At 43.8% G+C, this 24,001-nt stretch overlaps 1 protein-coding gene across 1 annotated transcript; it reads right to left on the bottom strand.

Moving 5' to 3' along the window:
* Positions 1-16,288: 16,288 nt before the first annotated feature.
* LOC139272840 (probable G-protein coupled receptor 139) lies at positions 16,289-19,265 on the bottom strand. Its single transcript, XM_070888956.1, has 2 exons — positions 19,196-19,265; positions 16,289-17,193 (listed from the first exon to the last, which is right to left on the bottom strand). The coding sequence occupies exons 1-2, from the start codon at positions 19,263-19,265 to the stop codon at positions 16,289-16,291; spliced, it is 975 nt and encodes a 324-aa protein (XP_070745057.1).
* Positions 19,266-24,001: the final 4,736 nt, after the last annotated feature.

The raw sequence follows: 24,001 nt of genomic DNA, 5'->3' as shown, positions 1-24,001 counted from the left end.
CGGTTCTTCACAGTGGGACACTCAGCAAACACTAGATTAAGGATAAAGCCTTCTGCACCTCCATATGAGGGCTCTGACATGCCCACAGCCACACACTCTCCCCGAAGCCCTGAAAATTCTTTGGAAAATCAATACAGTACGTATAATCGGTTATTGTGCCCTAGTCACCTTGTACACTCGTAGAGTTTGCAGCATAGCTGAATGGATAGGATCCGTGGGCAGTTTCTACCTGTCTAGCCCAAAGGGTGTGATTATTCTACTATAATCACCGGTGGAGATGAGCATTTAGACTGGACCTAGCCTCAATACATGTGAGGAAAATGGAGGAAATGAATGCGCAGGTACAAGTTACATTATGGGACAGACAAACATAACATTTTGTCATATCATCGAGAAACATCTTAAAGTACGTGTTGTAGATTATTTTGGTGTGCAGTTTGTATTCAAGTTTGCTGATAATACCAAGCTAAGTGGAAAGGTAAGCTATAAAAAGGACACACGGAGCCTGCAAAGGGATATCGACAGCTTCTGTGAACGGGCAATAAGGAGGCAGATAGAGTATAATATGAGGAAATGTGAGGTTATTCACTTTGGTAGGAAGAATATATAATCGGAATCTTTTTAAAATTTTGAGTATCTATAAATATCTGTCTTCAGAGAGATTTAGGTGTCCTCGAACAGGAAAGACAGAAAGGTAGCAGGTAGGTACCACAGCAATTCGGAAGGCAAAAAGCATGTTGGCCTTTTTTGCAAGGGGGTGGGATTACAAGAGTAAAGAAGTCCTATTGCAATTGTGTGGGGCTTTGGTGAGACCACACCTGGAGTACTGCGCAAAGTTTTATATCCATATCTGATAAAAGACATACATGCTTTAGAGGTGATGCAGCAAAGGTTCATTAGATTGATCCCTGGGATGAGAGAGTTGAATAGATTGGGCTTATAATCGAGATTATAAGAATCTCATTGAGACATCTACAATTCTGAGGGGTTTGACAGAGTAAATGCTGAGAGGTTGTTTCTTCTGGCTGGAAAGTCTACGACTAGGGGACATAGTCTCAAAATAGGGGTCGGCCTATTAAGAGTGAGATGAAGAGGAATTTCTTCACTCAAACAGTTGTGAATATTTGGAATTCTCTACCCCAAAGGATATAAGAACATAAGAACATAAAAAAATAGGAGCAAGAGTAGGCCATATGGACCCTCGAGCCTGCTCCGCCAATTAATACAATCATGGCTGATCCGATCATGGACTCAGGTCAACTTCCCTGCCGCTCTCCATTACCCCTTATTCCCTTATCGTTTAAGAAACTGTCTATTTCTGTCTGAAATTTATTCAATTTTCCAGCTTCCACAGCGCTCTGAGGCAGCGAATTCCACCGATCCACAACCCTCTGAGAGAAGAAATTTCTCCTCATCTCAGTTTTAAATGGGCAGCCCCTTATTCTAAGATTATAACCTCTAGTTCTAGTCTCCCCTGTCAGTGGCAACATCCTCACTGCATACACCTTGTCAAGCCCCCTCATAATCTTATACGTTTCGATAAGATCACCTCTCATTCTTCTGAATTCCAATAAATAGAGGCCCAACCTACTCAAACTTTCCTCATATGTCAACCCCCTAATCTCTGGAATCAACCTACTCTGAACTGCCTCCATAGCCACTATTTCCTTTTTAAATATGGAAACCAAAACTGCACACAGTATTCCAGGTTTGGCCTCACCAATACCCTGTACAACTGTAGCAAGACTTGGCTGCTTTTATATTCCATCCCCTTTGCAATAAAGGCCAAGATTCCATTGGCCTTCCTGATCACTTGCTCTACCTGCATACTAACCTTTTGTGTTTCATGTACAAGTACCCCCAGGTCCCACTGTACTGCGGCACTAATGGAACTAATGGTTGAACGATTCTAATCAGGGATGCTTAAGAGGGCAGAATTAGAAGAGCACAGACATCTCGGGGGGTTGTTGGGCTGGATGAGATTACAGCGATAGGGAAGGACGAGGTCATGGAGGGATTTGAAAATAATGATGAGAAATTTGAAATCGAGACATTGCTTAACCGAAGCCAATGTAGTTCAGTGAGCACAGAGATGATGGATGAGCGGGACTTGCTGCGAGTTAGCACACGGGCAGCCGAGGTTTGGATCACCTCTAGTTTAGATGGGGTAGAATGTAAGAGGCCAGCCAGGAGTCTGTTGGAATAGTCACGTCTAGAGGTAACAAAGGCATGGATGATTGCTTCAGCAGTGGATGAGCTGTGGCAAGGGCAGAGACGGGTGAGGTTATGGAGGTGCAAATAGATGGTCTTAGTTATGTTATGGATATGTGGTCGAAAGCTAATTTCAGGGTCAAATCTGACACCAAGGTTGTGACCATTCTGGTTCAGCCTCAGAGAGAAGTTGGGGAGAGCAATGAAGTCAATGTCTAGGGAGTGGATTTTGTGGTGCGGACCGAAAATGGCGAGCGCTGTTAGTTCGCTGCTGACTGCAAAATCGGGGTCAAAACTTAGCACAGATGACTTGGTCACACAGATCGGTTTTAAGGAGCGTCTTAACGGAGGAGCTGGTGAAGAGCTTTAGGGAGGAAATGCCAGAGTTTATGAACTAGACTGCTGAAGGTACGGCCTCCAATGGAGGGCCAAAGAATGTGGCGGATGCACAAGAGGCCGGAGTAGGAGCAACACAGATTTATTGGAGATATTAAAAAGTAAAGCTCTCCATATCTACTCTTGTACAGTTGTACCTGCTCATTATAGGACTTGTAGAGCCTGCAGCGATAGGCAGGGGCAAGGCAATTATGGTGGATTTGAACATGAGGATGAGAATTTTAAACTGGAAACCTTTCTGGACCGGGAGCTAGTGTAGATCAGCGAGCACAGGGTTGATTTGCGATACAGAGTTAGTGTGAGTTAGGTTACAAACAGCAAAGTTTTGGATGAGCTCTTGTTTATCGAGAATGGATGCTGTGAGGCAGTTCAGGGGAGCTTTGGTTTAGACTAGTCTGAAGGTGACAAAGATTTGGATGAAGATTTTGTGCTAGATGGAGTGGAGCTGATCGAAATGACACAGACTTTGTGATGGATAGGATCTGGTGTCAGAAACTCAGCTCAGGGTCAAACAGGACAGGTTGGCAAAGATCCGGTTCAAAGTGAGACATTATCCAGGGAGGGGGATGGAATTGGTGCATGGCGAATGGAGTTTGTTGTGGGGACCAAAGACAATGGCTTCAGTCTGCCCTATTTGTAATTGGTGGAAAGTTTCACTCAAACAGGACTGGATAAAAGACAAACAGTTTGACAACACAAAGGCAATGGAGTGATCGAGAAAGGTGATGGTGAGGTAGAGTTGAATGGCATCAGCTTACATATGGAATCTGACATTTTTTTCGGATGATGTCACTGAGGGAAGTATGGAAATGAAAAATAGGCGGGGGTGAGGATAAGTCCTTGGGGGATTCCAGAGGTAACTGGGTGGGATCGGGAAGAAAGCCATTGCAGCATATTCTGTGGTTCTGACTGTGTAAGAAAGAGTGGAAACAAGCCAGGGCAGTCACACACAGCTCAATAATGGTGGAATGGATTGGAGAGGGATGGTGTTGTCAACAATGTCAAAAGGGGAAGAATGAGGTGGGTAGTGCACCATAGTCACAGTCACATAGGATCTGATCTGTGACTTTGATAAGGGCCATTTCAGTGCTGTGGCAGGGTTGGTAAGCAGTTTGAAAAATAGATTTGCGGGAAAGATGGGCACAGATTTAGGAGAGGACAACACATTCAAGGAATTTGGAGAGACATAGTAGGTTGGCGATGGGGTGTTAGCTTGCAAAGATTGATGAAGAATGTGTGGATTTGTAAGAAGGGTTGATTAGGCAGATTTGAAAGAGTGTGCACACCAGCAGAGCAGAGGGAATCGCTCCCACTATCTGCTAACCTAGGGGCGAGGGATGGAAGTGGATGCTCGGGTAGAAGACACTAAACACATCCGAATAGTGGATAATCGAGGGCCTATAGGGAGGGAGGAACTTAATACAATCACTATCACTAATGAAGTAGTACTAGGTAAAATAATGGGACTAAAGGTGGACAAGTCCCCTGGACCTGATGCCTTGCATCCTAGGTTCTTGAGAGAAATGGCTGCAGAGATAGTGGATGCATTGTTTATAATCTACCAAAATTCCCTGGTTTCTGGGGCGGTCCCAGCGGATTCGCAAACCGCAAATGTAACAGCCCTATTTAAAAAAGGAGCTAGACAAAAAGCAGGAAACTATAGACCAGTTAGCCGATCTCTGTTGTTCGGAAAATGCTGGAGTCCATTATTCAGGTAGCAGTAGCTGGACATTTGGAAAAGCATAATACAATCAAGCCGAGCCAGCATGGTTTTATGAAAGGGAAATCATGTTTGACAAATTTTCTGGAGTTCTTTGAGGATGTAACGAGTAGGATGGATAACGGGGAACCAGTGGATGTGGTGTATTTGGATTTCCAGAAGGCATTCAATAAGGTGCCACATAAAAGGTTACTGCACAAGATAAAAGTTCACGGCGTTAGGGGGGATATATTAGCATGGAGAGAGGATTGACTAACTTACAGAAAAGAGAGAGTCAGGATAAATGAATAATTTTCCAGTTGGCAAACAGTGACTAGTGGGGTGCCGCAGGGATCGGTGCTGGGTCCTCAACTATTAAAATCTATATTAATGCTTTGGATGAAGGGACCGAGTGTAATATAGTCAAGTATGCTGACGATAAAAAGATGAGTGAGAAAGCAAATTGTGAGGAGGACACAAAAAATCTGCTAAGTGAGTGGCAAAAATTTAGCAGATGGAGTATAATGTGGTTATCCACTTTGGCAGAAAAAATACAAAAGCAAATTATAATTTAAATTGAGAAAAATTGCAAAAGTGCTGCAGTACAGAGGGACTTGGTGGTCCTTGTGCATGAAATACAAAAGTTAGTATGCATGTACAGCAAGTAATCAGGAAGGCAAATGCAATGTTGGCCTCACTCTCTCTCCTGCAACAGTTGGAACTGGTGCTCTCCACTCTCTCTCCTGCGACAGTGGGAACTGGTGCTCTCCAATCTCTCTCCTGCGACAGTTGGAACTGGTGCTCTCCACTCTCCCATCCTGTGACAGTGGGAACTGGTGCTCTCCACTCTCTGTCCTCTGACACTGGGAACTGGTGCTCTCCACTCTCTCTCCTGCGACAGTTGGAACTGGTGCTCTCCACTCTCTATCCTGCGAAAGTTGGAACTGGTGCTCGCCACTCTCCCATCCTGCGACAGTTGGAACTGGTGCTCTCCACTCTCCTGTCCTGTGACAGTGGGAACTGGTGCTCTCCACTCTCTCTCCTGCGACAGTTGGAACTGGTGCTCTCGACTCTCTCTCCTGCGACAGTTGGAACTGGTGCTTTCCACTCTCCCATCCTGTGACAGTGGGAACTGGTGCTCTCCGCTCTCCCATCCTGTGACAGTTTGAACTGGTGCTCTCCACTTTCTATTCTGTGACAGTTGGAACATGGTGCTCTCCACTCTCTCTCCTGTGACAGTTTGAACTGGTGCTCTCCACTCTCTGTCCTGTGACAGTTTGAGCTGGTGCTCTCCACTCTCTCTCCTGCGACATTTGGAGCTGATGCTCTCCACTCTCTCTCCTGCGATAGTTGGAGCTGGTGCTCTCCACTCTCTCTCCTGCGACAGTTGGAGCTGGTGCTCTCCATTCTCTCTCCTGCGACAGTTGGAACTGGTGCTCTCCACTCTCCCGTCCTGGGACAGTTGGAACTGGTGCTCTCCACTCTCCCGTCCTGTGAGAGTTGGGACTGGTGCCCTCCACTCTCCCATTGGTGTAGGAGGGAGGGCTTTAGTTTCCTGAACAATTGAGACCGCTTCTGGGGAAGGTGAGACCTGTACAAGTCGGACAGGTTACACCTCAACAGAGATGGGACCAATGTTCTCGCGGGTGGTTTTGATAATACAGCTGGGAGGGCTTTAAACTAGCTTTGCAGGAGGATGGGAACCCAGGAGAGGGCTCTGAGCTAGTTAGAGTGGGTGAGAGCTCAGATGATTAGAACCCCAAGAAAGAATGCGAAGGGCAGGAGGCAACAGAGCAGAGTAGCACTGGGGTAACTATAAACCACAAGGTGATAGCAAGGGACAATATGTATGAATATAAAGGGGCTGCAGGAGGGGTCAAAACTAAAAATCATGATTTAAAAACTAGTATTAAAACACTCTACCTAAACGCACGCAGCATCCGAACTAAATAAATGAGTTGACGGCACAAATCATTACAAATGTGTATGATTTGGTGGTCATTACAGAAACGTGGTTGCAGGGTGGCCAAGACTGGGAATTAAACATACAGGGGTATCTGACAATTCGGAAAGATAGACAAGAAGGGAACGAAGGTGGGGTAACTCTGTTAATAAAGGATGATATCAGGGCAGTTGTGAGAGACGATATTGGCTCTAATGAACAAAATGTTGAATCGTTGTGGGTAGAGATTAGAGATAGTAAGGTGAAAAAGTCACTGGTGGGCATAGTTTATAGGCCCCCAAAAATTAACTTCACGGTGGGGCGGGCAATAATCAAGGGAATGATGGAGGCATGTGAAAAAGAAACGGCAGTAATCATGGGGGATTTTAACCTACATATCGATTGGTCAAGTCAAATCGCATGGGGTAGCCTTGAGGAGGAATTCATAGAATGCATATGGGATTGTTTCTCAGAACAGTATGTTACAGAACCTACAAGGGAGCAAGCTATTTTAGATCTGGTTCTGTGTAATGAGACAGGAATAATAAACGATCTCCGAGTAAAAGATCCTCTCGGAATGAGTGATCACAGTATAGTTGAATTTGTAATACAGATTGAGGGTGAGGAAGTAGTGTCTCAAATGAGCGTATTATGCTTAAACAAAGGGGACTAGAGTGGGATGAGGGCAGAGTTGGCTAAAGTAGACTGGGAACACAGATTAAACGGTGGCACAATTGAGGAACAGTGGAGGACTTTTAAGGAGCTCTTTCATAGTGCTCGACAAATATATATTCCAGTGAAAAAGACGGGCTGTAAGAGAAGGGATAACCAGCCGTGGATAACCAAGGAAATAAAGGAGAGTATCAAATTAAAAACCAATGCATATAAGGTGGCCAAGGTTAGTGGGAAACTGGAAGATTGGGAAAATTTTAAATGACAGCAAAGAATGACTAAGAAAGCAATAAAGCAGGGGAAGATAGATTATGAATGTAAACTTGCGCAAAACATAAAAACAGATAGTAAAAGCTTTTACCGATATATAAAACGGAAAAGAGTGACTAAAGTAAATGTTGGTCCATTAGAAGATGAGAAAGGGGATTTAATAATGGGAAATGTGGAAATGGCTGAGACCTTAAACAATTATTTTCCTTCGGTCTTCACAGTGGAAGGCACAAAAACAATGCCAAAAATTACTGGTCATGGGAATGTGGGAAGGGAGGACCTTGAGACAATCATTATCACTAGGGGGGTAGTGCTGGACAGACTAATGGGACTGAAGGTAGACAAGTCCCCTGGTCCTGATGAAGTGCATCCTAGGGTATTAAAAGAGATAGCAGATGCATTCGTTATAATCTACCAAAATTCTCTGGACTCTGGGGAGGTGCCATCGGATTGGATAGCAGCTAATGTAACGCCTCTGTTTAAAAAAGGGGGCAGACAAAAGGCAGGTAACTATAGGCCGGTTAGTTTAACATCTGTAGCGGGGAAAATGCTTGAAGCTATCATTAAGGAAGAAATAGCGGGACATCTAGATAGGAATAGTGCAATCAAGCAGACGCAGCATGGATTCATGAAGGGGAAATCATGTGCAACTAATTTACTGGAATTCTTTGAGGATATAACGAGCATGGTGGATAGAGGTGTACCGGTGGATGTGGTGTATTTAGATTTCCAAAAGGCATTCGATAAGGTGCCACACAAAAGATTACTGCAGAAGATAAAGGTACGCGGAGTCAGAGGAAATGTATTAGCATGAATAGAGAATTGGCTGGCTAACAGAAAGCAGAGAGTCGGGATAAATGGGTCCTTTTCGGGTTGGAAATCGGTGGTTAGTGGTGTGCCACAGGGATCGGTGCTGGGACCACAACTGTTTAAATATACATAGATGACCTGGAAGAGGGGCCAGAGTGTAGTGTAACAAAATTTGCAAATGACACAAGGATTAGTGGGAAAGCGGATTGTGTAGAGGACACAGAGAGGCTGCAAAGAGATTTAGATAGGTTAAGCGAATGGGCTAAGGTTTGGCAGATGGAATACAATGTCAGAAAATGTGCGGTCATCAACCTTGGGAAAAAAAACAGTAAAAGGGATAATTATTTGAATGGGGAGAAATTACAACATGCTGCGGTGCAGAGGGACCTGGGGGTCCTTGTGCATGAATCCCAAAAAGTTAGTTTGCAGGTGCATCAGGTAATCAGGAAGGCGAATGGAATGTTGGCCTTCATTGCGAGAGGAATGGAGTACAAAAGCAGGGAGGTCCTGCTGCAACTGTATAGGGTACAGAGACGATTCACTCGGCTGATTCCGGAGATGAGGTGGTTATCTTATGATGATAGATTGAGTAGACTGGGTCTTTACTCGTTGGAGTTCAGAAGGATCGTATAGAAACATTTAAAATAATGAAGGGGATAGACAGGATAGAGGCAGAGAGGTTGTTTCCACTGGTCGAGGAGACTAGAACTAGGGGGCACTGCCTCAAAATACGGGGGAGCCAATTTAAAACCGAGTTGAGATGGAATTTCTTCTCCCAGAGGATTGTGAATCTGTGGAATTATCTGCCCAAGGAAGCAGTTGAGGCTAGCTCATTGAATATATTCAAATCACAGATAGATAGATTTTTAACTAATAAGGGAATTAAGGGTTATGGGGAGCGGGCGGAAAAGTGGAGCTGAGTCCACGGCCAGATCAGCCGTGATCTTGTTGGGTGGCGGAGCAGGCTCGAGTGGCTAGATGGCCTACTCCTGTTTCTAATTCTTATGTTCTTATGTTCTTCTGTTCTTATTAATGTTGGGGAAGTCCAGAACCAGGGGTCACAGTCAAAGGATAAGGGGTAAGCCATTTAGGACCGAGATAAGGAGAAACGTCTTCTCCCAGCGAGTGGTGAACCTGTGGAATTCTCTACCACAGAAAGTTGTTGAGGCCAATTCACTAAATATATTCAAAAAGGAGTTAGATGTAGTCTTTACTACTAGGGGATCAAGGGGTATGGCGAGAAAGCAGGAATGGGGTACTGAAGTTGCATGTTCAGCCATTAACTCATTGAATGGCGGTGCAGGCTCGACGGGCCGAATGGCCAACTCCTGCACCTATTTTCTATGTTTCTATGTTTCTATGTTTTATGGTAAATGGGATAGAGTATAAAAGCAGAGAAGTCCTGCTACAACTGTACAGGGTGTTGGTGAGGCCACACCTAGAGTACTGCGTGCAGTTTTGGACTCCATATTTAAGGAAGGATATACTTGCATTGGAGGCTATTCAGAGAATGTTCAATGGGTTGATTCCAGAGATGAGATGGTTGTCTTATGAAGATAAGTTGAGTAGGTTGGGCCTATGCACATTGGAGTTCAGAAGAATGAGAGATGATCATATTGAAACTTATAAGGTAACGAGGGGTCTTTACAAGGTGGATGCAGAGAGGATATTTCCACATAGGGGAAACTAAAAGTAGAGGACGTAGTCTCAAAATAAGGGGCCGACCATTTAAAACTGAGATGAGGAGGAATTTTTTTCTCTCAGAGGATTGTAAATCTATGAAATTCTCTGCCACAGAGAGCTGTGGAGGCTAGGTCATTGAATATATTAAAGGCGGAGATAAACAGAATTTTAAACGATAAGGGAATAAAGGGTTATGGAGAGTAGGCAGGTATGTGGAGCTGAGTCCATGATCAGCTCAGCCATGATCTTATTAAATGGCAGAGCAGGCTCCAGGGTTCAGATGTCCTACACCTGCTCCTATTTCTTATGTTTTAAAATTCTTATGTTCTCAGCAATTAATTGAGAAGCCGATCAAGAGAGTAGGATCTGGGTCTCATGGACAAGATAAGCTCGGAGATGACATAACTGGAAATAGTGAAACAAGGGGAGTTGCAGTGAATATCATCACTGCTTAATTAGAAACAGAGAGTATGGGAGGTAAGGGTAATAAAGTGAGTGTTTAATTAGAAACAAATGACAGGGAAATTTAGGGGAACAGAGTAACGTTTTAATTAGAATAAGAGAATCGAGGAAGAAAGAGGCAAACTGTAACTTTTTAATTGAGAAATAGAGGAGAGGAGAATTTATGGGAACATAGTGACTGTTTCCTTAGAATCAGAGGGCAGGGAAGGTAAGGGGAACGCAGTGAGTGTTTAAATATAAATAGAGAATGGGGGCAGTAAAGGGAACACAGTGACTGTTTAATTAGAAATAGAGAATGGAGGCAGTAAGTGGAACACAGTGACTGTTTACTTAGAAATGGAGAATGGGGGCAGTAATGGGAACACAGTGACTGTTTAATTAGTGCCAGATGTCAGGGGCAGTAAAGGGAACACGGTGACTGTTTAATTAGAGCCAGATGTCAGGGGCAGTAAAGGGAACACAGTGACTGTTTAATTAGAAATAGAGAATGGAGGCCGTAAGTGGAACACAGTGACTGTTTAATTAGAGGCAGGCGTCAGGGGCAGTAACGGGAACACAGTGACTGTTTAAATAGAAATAGAGAATGGGGGCAGTAAAGGGAACACAGTGACTGTTTAATTAGAAATAGAGAATGAGGGCAGTAAGGGGAACACAGTGACTGTTTAATTAGAGCCAGACGTCAGGGGCAGTAAAGGGAACACAATGACTGTTTAATTAGAGCCAGACGTCAGGGGCGGTAAGGAGAACACAGTGACTGTTTAAATAGAAATAGAGAATTGGAAAAGTTAGCGGAACGCAGTAAATATTTAAGTAGAAAGAAAGAGGACAATTTAGGGGAATGCTGCAGCTGGTAAATTAGAAATAGGGTCAGGGTGCGCCAGATCGACCATTTATTTAGCAATAGAGGACATGGGAAGATTTTAATTGTTTAATAACAAATAAAGGAAACGGGACTGTCAGGGTTACACGTTAACTCATTTATTATAAATAGAGAAAGTCAAGGCAACATGTCAACTCTTTAATTATAAACAGGGGCAATGAGTTTATGGGATGGAGTGTGACAGATAATATAATAGTAAAGTTTGATTTCTATTATACCTGTACATATTGGATGATATGGTCCATTGCATCTCGGCTTCTCATGATGGTAGCTGTGTGCAGATGCATCGCTGTCCGATGGAATTAAAACCTCTGCCTGTTGCCAGTTGAGATTAAGTATTGTTGCACGTTCAATGAGAATGTACCTGTTGCAAAAAACTGCCCGCAACGCACTAGCACTGTCCCGAAGAGCTGGATGCCAGCCGGACTGGCAGAGCCTGGGTTAAACGGGGGCCTGCAACCATGTTGATTTTAGCTTTTGGAGAATTTCAGGATCAAGTGGAATGTTAAAGTGCGACGGGTAAAGTGTCCCCTTAAACACAATTAATAAAGGAAGCCCATTGACATTTAATGTGCTCAGGCTATTGTTAGAGTGAGGTTTCCAATAAGGGTATTCAACATTGAAGCGACGTGATATAGGTGTGTTGAACACGCAGTACATGCAATAGTACTTAAACACACACTTAAAAGGTACACATTACATCCACTTCTTATGATGGTTGCTTGATGACTCAAATGAGTCACAGTTCTGAGCTGAGTATCTTCGGCATATAATATGTCAAATATTCATTACAAACTGCTATTTTCTTTAAATTGCTCTCACTCCCCCACCACACAATTCTGTATTACATAATTATATAATAATTAACATTCAACGCAATATAAAGATAATTACTTTATATATGTTTTATCAATCACAATAGTTTTCTTGCTAAACAAGCTGTTTTTCCCCATTGGCCTAACAAGTATGAGAATCTTAGCGCGTTACCTTATCGATAGTTTCACTCTTGATCAATATAATTGCAATCCTACCAAGGGAAACCTTGAATTATGAGTCTTGTTTTGTTTATGTATCATTGATGTCAATTAAAATGATTATGTATACCCAGATGTTTTCCCTTGCAGACCAAAACCATCCCTCACTTTCTGAAATACTTAACTTTCACTGAGATTTATGAATCTGTGTACATGGCATGTCTTTAATTAAATCTCTTGTTGCTTCATCCTGCAGTCAGCTTTTCCCATCAGCCAAGTGACACTTTAGTGTGATTGATACTTCCCTAGTTAACAGGCAAAGGCTAAAGATTGACATTACTGCAATATAAAGATAAACCAATACAGTATAACATTATCACAGTTCAGGGCAGTCTAATTAATCCTTTCCTTAATGTGCCTCCGCTGTTGATATTAGAATACTTAAGGCTATAACGAAACAACATCTCATCATTATCATATATCTATCTCGACATTTACGCACTTCTCTATCCTTTGGTTTTACACATGTTCTCACTCTCTAGAACCACATTAACTATTTCATGCAGTGATGTTGTCAGCGTGACTGACCATGTTTTGGAACCGTTACTCAGAACATATTCTTCATGCATATCACATGCTGGCTTGACGGGATTGGACAGGTTAGATGCAGAAAGAATGTTCCTGATGTTGGGGAAGTCCAGAACCAGGGGTCACAGTCTAAGGATAAGGGGTAAGCCATTTAGGACCGAGATGAGGAGAAAGTTCTTCATTCAGATAATTGTGAACCTGTGGAATTCGCTACCACAGAAATTGTTGATGCCAGTTCGTTAGATATATTCAAGAGTGAGTTAGATGTGACCCTTACAGCTAAAGGGATCAAGGGTTATGCAGAGAAAGCAGGAATGGGGTACTGAAGTTGCATGATCAGCCATGATCATATTGAATGGCTCGAAGGGCCGAATGGCCTATTCCAGCACCTATTTTCTATGTTTCTATGTTTCTATGTTGCTTCATGGACCACACATTGTTGCTGCAGACACATCAATGGGCCAATGATTGCAGTCTCGCCGGGTCCATGCAAAGTGTGCACGGATCCGGCAAGGCCTCGCAAAAGCCGCTTTTCACTGGGCAATACGCATGCACCGATAACCAACGTTTCCAATCTGTCAAAATTTATCTCGACATATGGACTGCATCCCCGGGAGAAGGCCATCTTTTGGGATTGGGCTATTTGCCCAACTCATGCCCAGAGAATCTCCTTCAAAATTTTACATCTGGTAAAAGCAGGTACATAGCTTACTTTAAAACATAGAACATTTAATTTGATCATTCATTTTTATGTTAAAAACCCTGTCCATTAAGGTAAGTTTATTTTTAACCTTATTAAAACACATTAACAAATCCCCCAAATTTTTATTTTCTAAAACATTTAATTACGTTAAATTTCAATTAATTTTAAGTATGTGAGGTGTTTTTGTTTTAATTTATTGTGCTGTGTTTCTTATTTTAGGGGGTATTTTCATTGATTATAATGGGAACTCATACAAAGGGCGTTCCCATTTTTATCAATGAGAATACTAGATCGTGATTGGTGGTCCAGGCCCACGTCATTGCAACATAACGTCTGTACGTAAAAGTCATATCTGCATACAAAGTGAATGAAGGCCTTCGATCGGATTCCTACATTTCTCCGGGACCAACAGGTAGTTTTGTAGATTTGTTTCGGGTCGGATGCGTTCATCCGAAGGAAGCCTCCAACCACAATTTTCCGCCAAATATCTTAAGATCAGGCAGCACCAGATATCTCATACAAGCCAAAGCTGCCCTTTTTGTCGACCTATCAATGGATCAGGGGTCTGGGCGTGTTTGACTGGAATCTCCCCTTGAATATCCTGGTTTTTGTTTTCGTGATAAATCTATCAAATACATTTTTCCCACTGTTCAGGACAAGCAAGGACACAACCATCTCCACAAGGAAGGTATCAATTAACAATTTTCGCGACACTTTTCTAACTATTAATAGATTGTGCGTTGATACCAGGCTGATATAATTTGTTCCGTAGTATGCAGGTGATTTACTTTAAGAAGGGATGGGACAGGGCAGGTACAAGCAGATTCCATTAGTTGTGGAATCTGTAAAGACATTCCATAGATTAAAGAATAAATGTAAGCAATTGATAACTGATAGTAGGTGAAACCTTTTTACAGGGAGAGTTGTGGCATCGTGGCATTAAACGAGTCAGAAAACCTGTAAATATTCAAGAATAAATTGAGAAGATCGATAAAGAAATTAGGTTGAAGGGATATTGAGACATTGCCGATAAAGTGATTGAAAATATTTTTTCGGGAGTTGGGTAAACGCCGACTAGGTCTGGTTTGGTCGAATGGTTAATTCCCCTGTTCTAACATTATGATGACCAATTGAGATGTTTAGCAAATATCTGTGAACAAAGATGTCTAAGGCCACGTTGACGAGTCAAGTTCCTGCTGGATTGTAACACATGCCAGCCCCTTCCGGATGCGTACGAGGTGCATATGTAGCTGTAAGGGCCGCACAAGTTTAGGATTTTTGTGTGACAGCGCAGCGCGGAAATTCGGAACTTGCGCTCTGTCATGCATCTGCTTGACAGATCATCCACATCCCCCAGAAGAGGGTATGGACAGGTGGAGATTTTGGCTACTTCCCCAACCGCTGCCCAACGAATGCCCGTGAAATTCATACGCTTGTTCAGAGTAGACATAAGGCTTGCTTTTACCAGCGTAAGGGTGATACACATTTTTAAAAATCTATTATTTAAATATTAAAACGGCTGTAAAATAAGTTACATTTACTTTCAGCCTCTTTAAAACATTTAAGTTAATTTTTCAAAAAATAAAATATATGTTTTATACGTTTAATTAAATTGTAATTAAATTAATTATAAATATGTTTTTTTTATTTATTTGTTACGTGTATGTGCTTTTATGTGATCCCCATTCATGCTTATGGGGTTTCAATCCCCATATGACTGAATGGGGATTACCTTCTTTCATTGGTTGGTCCGGCCCACATATTCCAGGGGTGCTTGCAAACCGCGGGCGTCCCTGGGATACGTGAGCCTTTAATCATGGCTCCTCATAGAGGCCCAGTAACGTGAGCGTCTGTGGATCCAGGACCACCACGTAGGTGCGTAGATTTTTTGCAGTTTGGAGGCACGAAAAGAAAAGTTATCTGTTAGTTAAACTGAGCATCACATTCCAGTCCCTGCGATGTAAGGTAGTTAACGCTGACGTCCACATGTCTACTCCACTGCTAAAGCTCAGTCATGACTGTTTTTGCATAGTCTTACATAGTATTTACAGCACAGAAACAGGACATTCATCCCAACGGGTTAATTCCGGTGTTTATGTACCACAGGAGCCTCCTCCCACCCTTCTTCCTTACACCCCATCAACATATCCTTCTCTCTCTCTCTCCCCCCCCCCCCCCATGTTATTAACCGGCTTCCCCTTAATTGCATCTATACTATTCGCTTTAACTGCACTATATGGTAGCGACTTCCACATTCTCACCACTCTCTGGGTAAATAATTCCTTCTGAATTCCCTATTGGAAATATTAATGAATATCTCAGATGTATGGCCCCTAATCCTTGTCTCCCCCGCAAATGGAAACATAGTTTCTAAGTCTACCCTATCAAACCGTTTCATAATCTTAAAGACCTCTATAAAGTCACCCCGCAGCCTGATGAAACTTTCCTGATAGGTATAAACTCGTAGTTCTGGTCAGTCGTTTTTGCACCTTCTAGAGTGTTTGTATACCCTTTTTATACTATGGAGACCACTGCTATGCTCAGTACTCCACGTATGGTCTAACCACGTTTCTATGCATTCCAACATCACTTCTCTGTTTTCCATTCTAGCCCCATAGAAATGAACCGCAGTGCTTGCTTTTTCTTTTTTATGGCTTTGTTAATCTGTGCCATTTGTGAATCTTATTATTGCTGATAACGGAGCTTTTGACTAGTCACAGCAAACAACATCTTATCAATTAGTCTAAAATATCAACTTGCATTTATAGGAAATCTCTTTGAATCTTGAACAGGATGAAAGCTGTTTCAGTGGGAATCGAGAATGTTCAACCGGGGAAAGCAGCAGACATTACACGTACGGCACAAAGTGGGAGAAATGTTTGCTCTTCATTATCACAAAAACAAAGCAATTTATTCCGAACAGAAAGACGGCCATTCTAAACTGGAACACGGGCTGTAATTTAGCTCCAGTTAGGACAGGATACTTTGGTTTCATTCTTTATTTTTTAACCAATGTCAGAATCAATGTCCAAGGAGATTTCACCACATTCTTCAGCTCTTCCCTGAATTTAGTTTGAGTAGCTGCATAGATACACGTGTTTGTACATGAACTCAAATACATGAGCATATATCCGGTTTCTGTGGCGATGTATGCAGGAGCTGTATAATCACCTCGGTAATGCGCGGTGTTTGTCAGTCCGCTAGTTAAAGGACTAAACGTAGCTGTCAGCCACAACACTATAAAACTTCCCGATACACTGAACAATAAAATAACAGATTTCCTTCGGTCCTCCATCTCGGGATCGCTCTGATTCTCACTGCTGTGACCCCGGAGTCCCCTGCGGGCTCTACTGGCCACTAAAATACGTCTGACTGTCAAGCAATTAAACAGTAATATCAGAGCAAACGGAAACAATGTCGTTAATACAATTTGCATCCATATGAATCCGACGCCTGCAGGCGAAGTAAAAAAGTCAATTCTGGGGAGACACCCCCAATGAATATTGTTAATTATTTGTTGAAATTTATACGCAAACAAAAATGGGACGCTCTGGAAATAGATCAGGACAGAGACCGTTGTTATAGCCGCGGCTGCCGTTCTCACTCTGCAATACTTTGTTTTAAACTTTTGACAACATATAGCTACAAATCGGTCAACTGTGAACAAGATTGTATACCACACCGACATATTCAGACTGGTAGAATTGATGTAAATAATGAACTTACAAACGGCAGTGTAGGACAGGAAGGAATGTGGAAAGTGATATGTACAAATGTGATACACTATTACATTGAAGATCATGACCAGTAGATCTGCTGTTGCCATCGCCGCCATGTAGACCGAGATACATTTGGAAAGGCCGCAGTTTCCCCGTGAGAGGATCACAATTGTCAGTAGGTTCGCTGTAAGAGAGAGGGACAAGAGGTCAGTAACAGCGCACGCAGGTGCATCTTACAGAATATTTTAGGGAAACTTTAAGATGTCTTACATTTTTATCAAGTCGAATGGTGATGACATTTTGTGCAAAGTATTACATCATTATAAACTCAGTATCGAGGGACTGAGACCCGCAGTCCAGCACACTTCAGTCAGACGTTCTCCTCTACATTGGAGGAGACCAAACGCAGATTGGGTGACCGCTTTGCGGAAAACCTCTGTTCAGTCGGTAAGCATGACCCCAATCTTCCGGTCGCCTGTCACTTTAATTCTGCTCTCCACTCCGACTCTGACATCTCCATCCTCAGCCTCCTACACTGCCCCAATGAAGCTCAAGGCAAGCTCGAGGAACTGCACTTCAACTTTCCTTTAGGCACTTTACAGCCTTCTGGACTCAACATCGAGTTCAACAATTTCAGACCATAATCTCTCCTCAAACTTTGCTCTATTTCCTCACTTTTTTTGCAAAACCTTTCCCCCTCCTTTATTTTTATTTTTTCCCTCTGTTTTCCATGGTAGCTGGCAATTATTCCACCATTTACACCCCACCTAGACTCACCTTTTGTTTCCTAACGTGCTATGACCATCTCAATTCAGCCCATCATTCTCTTTGTCTCTCAAATCTCTTCTACCTTCCACCCTACCATTTTGTTCTTTCCACCAACCCCCTCCTCCCCTTTTCAGGGCCTCAGCACTTCCTTAAGAATGTGTTAATTTTCGAACTATTGCCTGCTCTGACGAAGGACCATCGACCGAAAACGTTAACTCCGTTTCATTCTCCACAGATGCTGCCTGGCCCGCTGAGATTTCCAGCATTTTCTGTTTCTACTTCAGTCAGATGTTATCGGGGCTGTGGCCGAGGGTCACTCGGAATCAATCGGGAAAATTGTAACGGAGAGCTACCCGACCACCGACACCCAGGATCAACGGATGGGGCGAGGTCGGAGGCTAACTTTGAATCTGGGCGGCATTGGATCAGCCATCCATCATACATCTCTCCCGATTGCTATTCCAAACGCTATCGCCCCTGACACCAATTTGAGGCTCCATTGGTCCAGGCCAAACTGCAGTATCTCGCAGGGATAGTACAGTTACAGATAAAAGCCCCTATAAAGTCGAGTGGTGATGACATTTTGTGCAAAAGTATTACATCTTTGGATGGTTCTGTAACTTGTTCATATTCGAGACACAATAAAGAAGCGGATTCCCTTACATACATCCAAACACATATTTCAATGCAGTGTGGGGCGCTTAAACCATCTCACCATGAGGCTGGCACCGTGTGATGCAAGGAGACAATTATAATTGATGGGATTTTACATTGAATTTCATCGGTTTAATTAGAAGTGGTTCACTGGAGCGGCATCGGGATCAGCTGTGTTAAATATAATTGCCAAACAATTACTAGAAATATATGACTTTAAATAAAACATCCATCTGAGACAAACATTAAGTTTGGGTCAAAACTCCGCGCTTTTTCTGCTTCGAATCGGAACTGTTCGGTAACAGAGCGGGAGTTGGTGGAGCCGCGAAGGTTTTTGGCAGCCGAGGGGAGGGGAGCAGCTCCCTGAGCGGCAATTATTGCTCCAAATATCTTTCTCAGTCCTTTATTGGGTGGAGCTGGCCGCAGTTCAAGGGATTATCAACTTAATGGAGACAGGGAACAAAGGCTCACATTGGGTTATTATATGGCTACTAAGCTGTAGTGAACTATGTACTGTTAGAGCGGTCGGGGTATCAGCCTCGTACTCCCTCAGTATACAGAGCAAAGTTGAGCTCCCGGCACCCGTGCATCAGCAACCAGAACAGCGCCTCAGCGGCCGCGCAGACTGTGAGAATTCCCTCTGATATTCAACGAATTCTCCCAGTGGATCAATGACTGCAATGAAGAAATTCTCGGAATCTGTTTTCTAATCACTAACAGTGACGTTGTCAAAAGATGTTAGGCAAAAGGATATATTGACTTACCGGGAACACGGAATGCTGCGAGAAAAGGATAGTAAATGTCCCTAATCTGCAGAATTGTTGGCTGTACCATTTTGTGTAAGAATATCTGACTGCTGTCCGGCTTCACGATTCTGACTGTAGTTCCTCTGTGATCCGTTATCGCTCACCCTTTATAGGACAATCGGTGCCCCTGAGAGAAAATCAGGTTACACAATAATTGGCATTAGTTCCAGTCACTTAACAAACAAGGCTAGATTGTCCACTGCAGCGCGGCCGGACGCCTATGGGGAACTTGTACAACTCCGTAAGCGAATCTCCGTCCATTAAATCAATGAACGGAAAGTAAACCCAGAGGGAACTTACCCTCAAGAGAAGATTCTATCCCGGATTCTGCATTAGGTTCTTGGGGCCTCATATTACTTCAGTGAATGCTGTACATAATTAAAATTGCTTTGTATTGTGATTATGAATCGGTTTCAACATTGCTGGTGTGCCCCTATACTAACATTACTGGAGATGACGCTACTCTAAAATTACTGGTTGTGATTATAACATTACTGCTGGTGACCGTACTGTGACATTACTGGTGGTGAAGCTACTCCAACATTACTGGTTTTGACCTTAATCTAACATTACTGATGGTGGCTCCACTCTACAATTACTGGTGATGACCCCACACTAACATTACAGGTGGTGACCCTACTCTAACATTATTCGTGGTGACTCTACACTTCTATTATTGGTGAAGATTCAACTTCAACGTTAATGGTGCAGATTCTATACTGACAGTGATGTTATACACGCTAATCTAACATTGCTGATATTGACCCTTGCCGAGCATTATTGATGGTGACCCAACTACAAATTTATTGGTGGTGACTCTACTATGGCATTACTGGTGTTGAATCAACTCCAACATTAGTGGTGGGGAACCAAATATAACATTGCTGATGGTGACCCTACTCTAACATAGAAACATAGAAACATAGAAAATAGGTGCAGGAGTAGGCCATTCGGCCCTTCTAGCCTGCACCGCATTCAATGAGTTCATGGCTGAACATGCAACTTCAGTACCCCATTCCTGCTTTCTCATCATACCCCTTGATCCCCCTAGTAGTAAGGACTTCATCTAACTACTTTTTGAATATATTTAGTGAATTGGCCTCAACAACTTTCTGTGGTAGAGAATTCCACAGGTTCACCACTCTCTGGGTGAAGAAGTTTCTCCTCATCTCGGTCCTAAATGGCTTACCCCTTATCCTTAGACTCTGACCCCTGGTTCTGGACTTCCCCAACATTGGGAACATTCTTCCTGCATCTAACCTGTCTAAACCCGTCAGAATTTTAAATGTTTCTATGAGGTCCCCTCTCATTCTTCTGAACTCCAGTGAATACAAGCCCAGTTGATCCAGTCTTTCTTGATAGGTCAGTCCCGTCATCCCGGGAATCAGTCTGGTGAACCTTCGCTGCACTCCCTCAATAGCAAGAATGTCCTTCCTCAGGTTAGGAGACCAAACTGTACACAATACTCCAGATGTGGCCTCACCAAGGCCCTGTACAACTGTAGCAACACCTCCCTGTCCCTGTACTCAAATCCACTCGCTATGAAGGCCAACATGTCATTTGCTTTCATAACCGCCTGCTGTACCTGCATGCCAACCTTCAATGACTGATGTACCATGACACCCAGGTCTCGTTGCACCTCCCCTTTTCCTAATCTGTCACCTTTCAGACAATAGTCTGTCTCTCTGTTTTTACCACCAAAGTGGATAACCTCACATTTATCCACATTATACTTCATCTGCCATGCATTTTCCCACTCACCTAACCTATCCAAGTCGCTCTGCAGCCTCATAGCATCCTCCTCGCAGCTCACACTGCCACCCAACTTAGTGTCATCCGCAAATTTGGAGATACTACATTTAATCCCCTCGTCTAAATCATTAATGTACAGTGTAAACAGCTGGGGCCCCAGCACAGAACCTTGCGGTACCCAACTAGTCACTGCCTGCCATTCTGAAAAGTCCCCATTTACTCCTACTCTTTGCTTCCTGTCTGACAACCAGTTCTCAATCCATGTCAGCACACTACCCCTAATCCCATGTGCTTTAACTTTGCACATTAATCTCTTGTGTGGGACCTTGTCGAAAGCCTTCTGAAAGTCGAAATACACCACGTCAACTGGTTCTCCCTTGTCCACTCTACTGGAAACATCCTCAAAAAATTCCAGAAGATTTGTCAAGCATGATTTCCCTTTCACAAATCCATGCTGACTTGGACCTATCATGTCACCTCTTTCCAAATGCACTGCTATGACATCCTTAATAATTGATTCCATCATTTTACCCATACCGATGTCAGGCTGACTGGTCTATAATTCCCTGTTTTCTCTCTCCCTCCTTTTTAAAAAGTGGGGTTACATTGGCTACCCTCCACTCGATAGGAACTGATCCAGAGTAAATGGAATGTTGGAAAATGACTGTCAATGCATCCGCTATTTCCAAGGCCACCTCCTTAAGTACTCTGGGATGCAATCCATCAGGCCCTGGGGATTTATCGGCCTTCAATCCCATCAATTTCCCCAACGCAATTTCCCGACTAATAAGGATTTCCCTCAGTTCCTCCTCCTTACTAGACTCTCTGACCCCTTTATATCCGGAAGGTTGTTTGTGTCCTCCTTAGTGAATACCGAACCAAAGTACTTGTTCAATTGGTCCGCCATTTCTCTGTTCCCCGTTATGACTTCCCCTGATTCTGACTGCAGGGGACCTACGTTAGTCTTTACTAACCTTTTTCTCTTTACATATCTATCGACATTACTGCTTGCGGTCCTACTCTAACATTACTGCTGGTGACACTACTCTATTATTACTGGTTTTGAGCCGACTATTACATTACTGCTGATGACCCTATTCCAAACTAATTATTGGTGACTCTATAGCATTACTGGTGGTGCCCCTACTCTAACATTACTGGTGGTGACCCTGTTCCAACCTTGCAGGTGGTGACTCTACTCTACTATTGCTGGTGGTGATCCAACTCTAACAATGCTGGTACTGACACTTTTATAACAATAGTAGTGGTGTCCGTACTCTAACATTACTGGTGGTGATCCAACGCCAACATAACTGGTGTTGATACTACCCTAACGTTATTGGCGGTGACTCTGATCTAACATTACTGGTGGTGACTCTACGCTAACATTATTGGCAGTGACTCGACTCTAACATTACTGATGGTGACTCAACTCTATCGTTTTGGTGTTGACTGTACAAAAACATTAATGGTACTGATCCTACTCTAACATGACCAGCGGTCACCCTACCCAAGCCTGACTGATGGTGATCCAACGCTAACAATATTGGTATTGACAATTCTCTAACATTATTAGTGGTGTCCCTACTCTAACATTACTGGTGGTGACCCTACTCTAACAGTCCCAGTGGTGACCTTGGGATGGGCAGATCCAGTGAGACATTCCTGTTAAACTTCAGGGTGTGGCTTATCCACCAGGAGGAACAATCAGAAATAAATGGTGGATCCTATTGGCCGTTTTTGCAGTTCAAATAAACGTGTCCATAATCTAATCTAGCATTACTGGTGGCGACGCTACTCTAATATGACTGGTGATAACCCTACGCTGACATTACTTGGAGTGACTCTACTCTAACATTACTGGTGGTGACACGACTCTAACATTATCAGCTAATACAAAAGCAAAACGCGCTTATTTGCACTGAAAAAAATGGCCAATAGGCTTCACCCCTTATTTCTGATTGGTCGCCTTGGAGGATAAGCCACACCCTGAAGTTTCACAGGAATGTGTCACTGGATCCGCCCATCCCAAGGTCTACTGACTTTGCATATTGTAACTCGATCCACTTTGACTTCCTGAAGCGACAGAGGACAGAGAACCCCAGAAGACAGCAAGGGCCAACCAAAGTGCCATACCCTAGTCGAAGTACATCCCTCCACTGCCAAAATCCCGTACCCAAGTCCAAGTACATCGCTCCGCCAGCCAAAGTGCCTTACACCAGTCCAAGTTCTTCCCTCCCCAGTCAAAGTGCAGTACCCCAGTGCAATTGCATTCCTCCCCCAGCCAAAGTCTGTATCCCTGTCCGAGTGTATGCCTCCCCCAGCCGAGGTACTTCCCTCCCCAACCAAAATGCCTTAGCCAAGCGCAAGTGCATCCTCCGCCATCCACCATAGATGGGGCATTGTGCATGGATTGTTAACAGGTTTATTGGGTATGAAGTGAATATTGACAGTGTCGTGACTTCTGGATACCATCAATCCCAACGATAGCCCTTGTAGGGGGTTCGAAGAAGGTGATCTGTCTTTCCTAAGTTCCCATTTTTCCCATCCGATCCCCCCACCCCAGCCTCTCTCCCTCTCCCCCAGCCTTTCTCTCCCCCAGCCTGTTCCACTCGCAGCCCCAAGGCCCTCCGACACTCTGCCTCGAGGCTCTCCGATGTTCGGCTCCAAGGCTGTCCGACTCGCAGCCCCAACCGCCCTCCCGCACCGCCCCGGCCACTGCAGCTAATCTCCCCTCGTCGGGGCTCGCGGCTCACGGGAGGCTCGGTGCGCCGGAGAAGTAGGCTCGCGGAGGAGCAGCAGCACACCGTCATCGGCACCCTCCCGCCACTATCGGGCGCAGGCCGGGTGTGAGGGGGTGAGGGACAGTGGGGGGAAGATTCGGGGCCTCTGGTCCTGCTTCTGGCACCACGTGGATGAAATGTTTCCGCGGGGAGGGGAGTAGTTTGACATTATTAATGTTGACTCTAATCTATTTCGGCGAGAGGCAGCGGGAGATCGAGCAGCGTCGGT

This window comes from Pristiophorus japonicus, chromosome 9 (assembly GCF_044704955.1).
Source record: "Pristiophorus japonicus isolate sPriJap1 chromosome 9, sPriJap1.hap1, whole genome shotgun sequence".
Lineage (NCBI taxonomy): Eukaryota > Metazoa > Chordata > Chondrichthyes > Pristiophoridae > Pristiophorus > Pristiophorus japonicus.
Note: the sequence above shows the minus strand (reverse complement) of the source record. Positions and strands in the feature narration are given on the sequence as shown.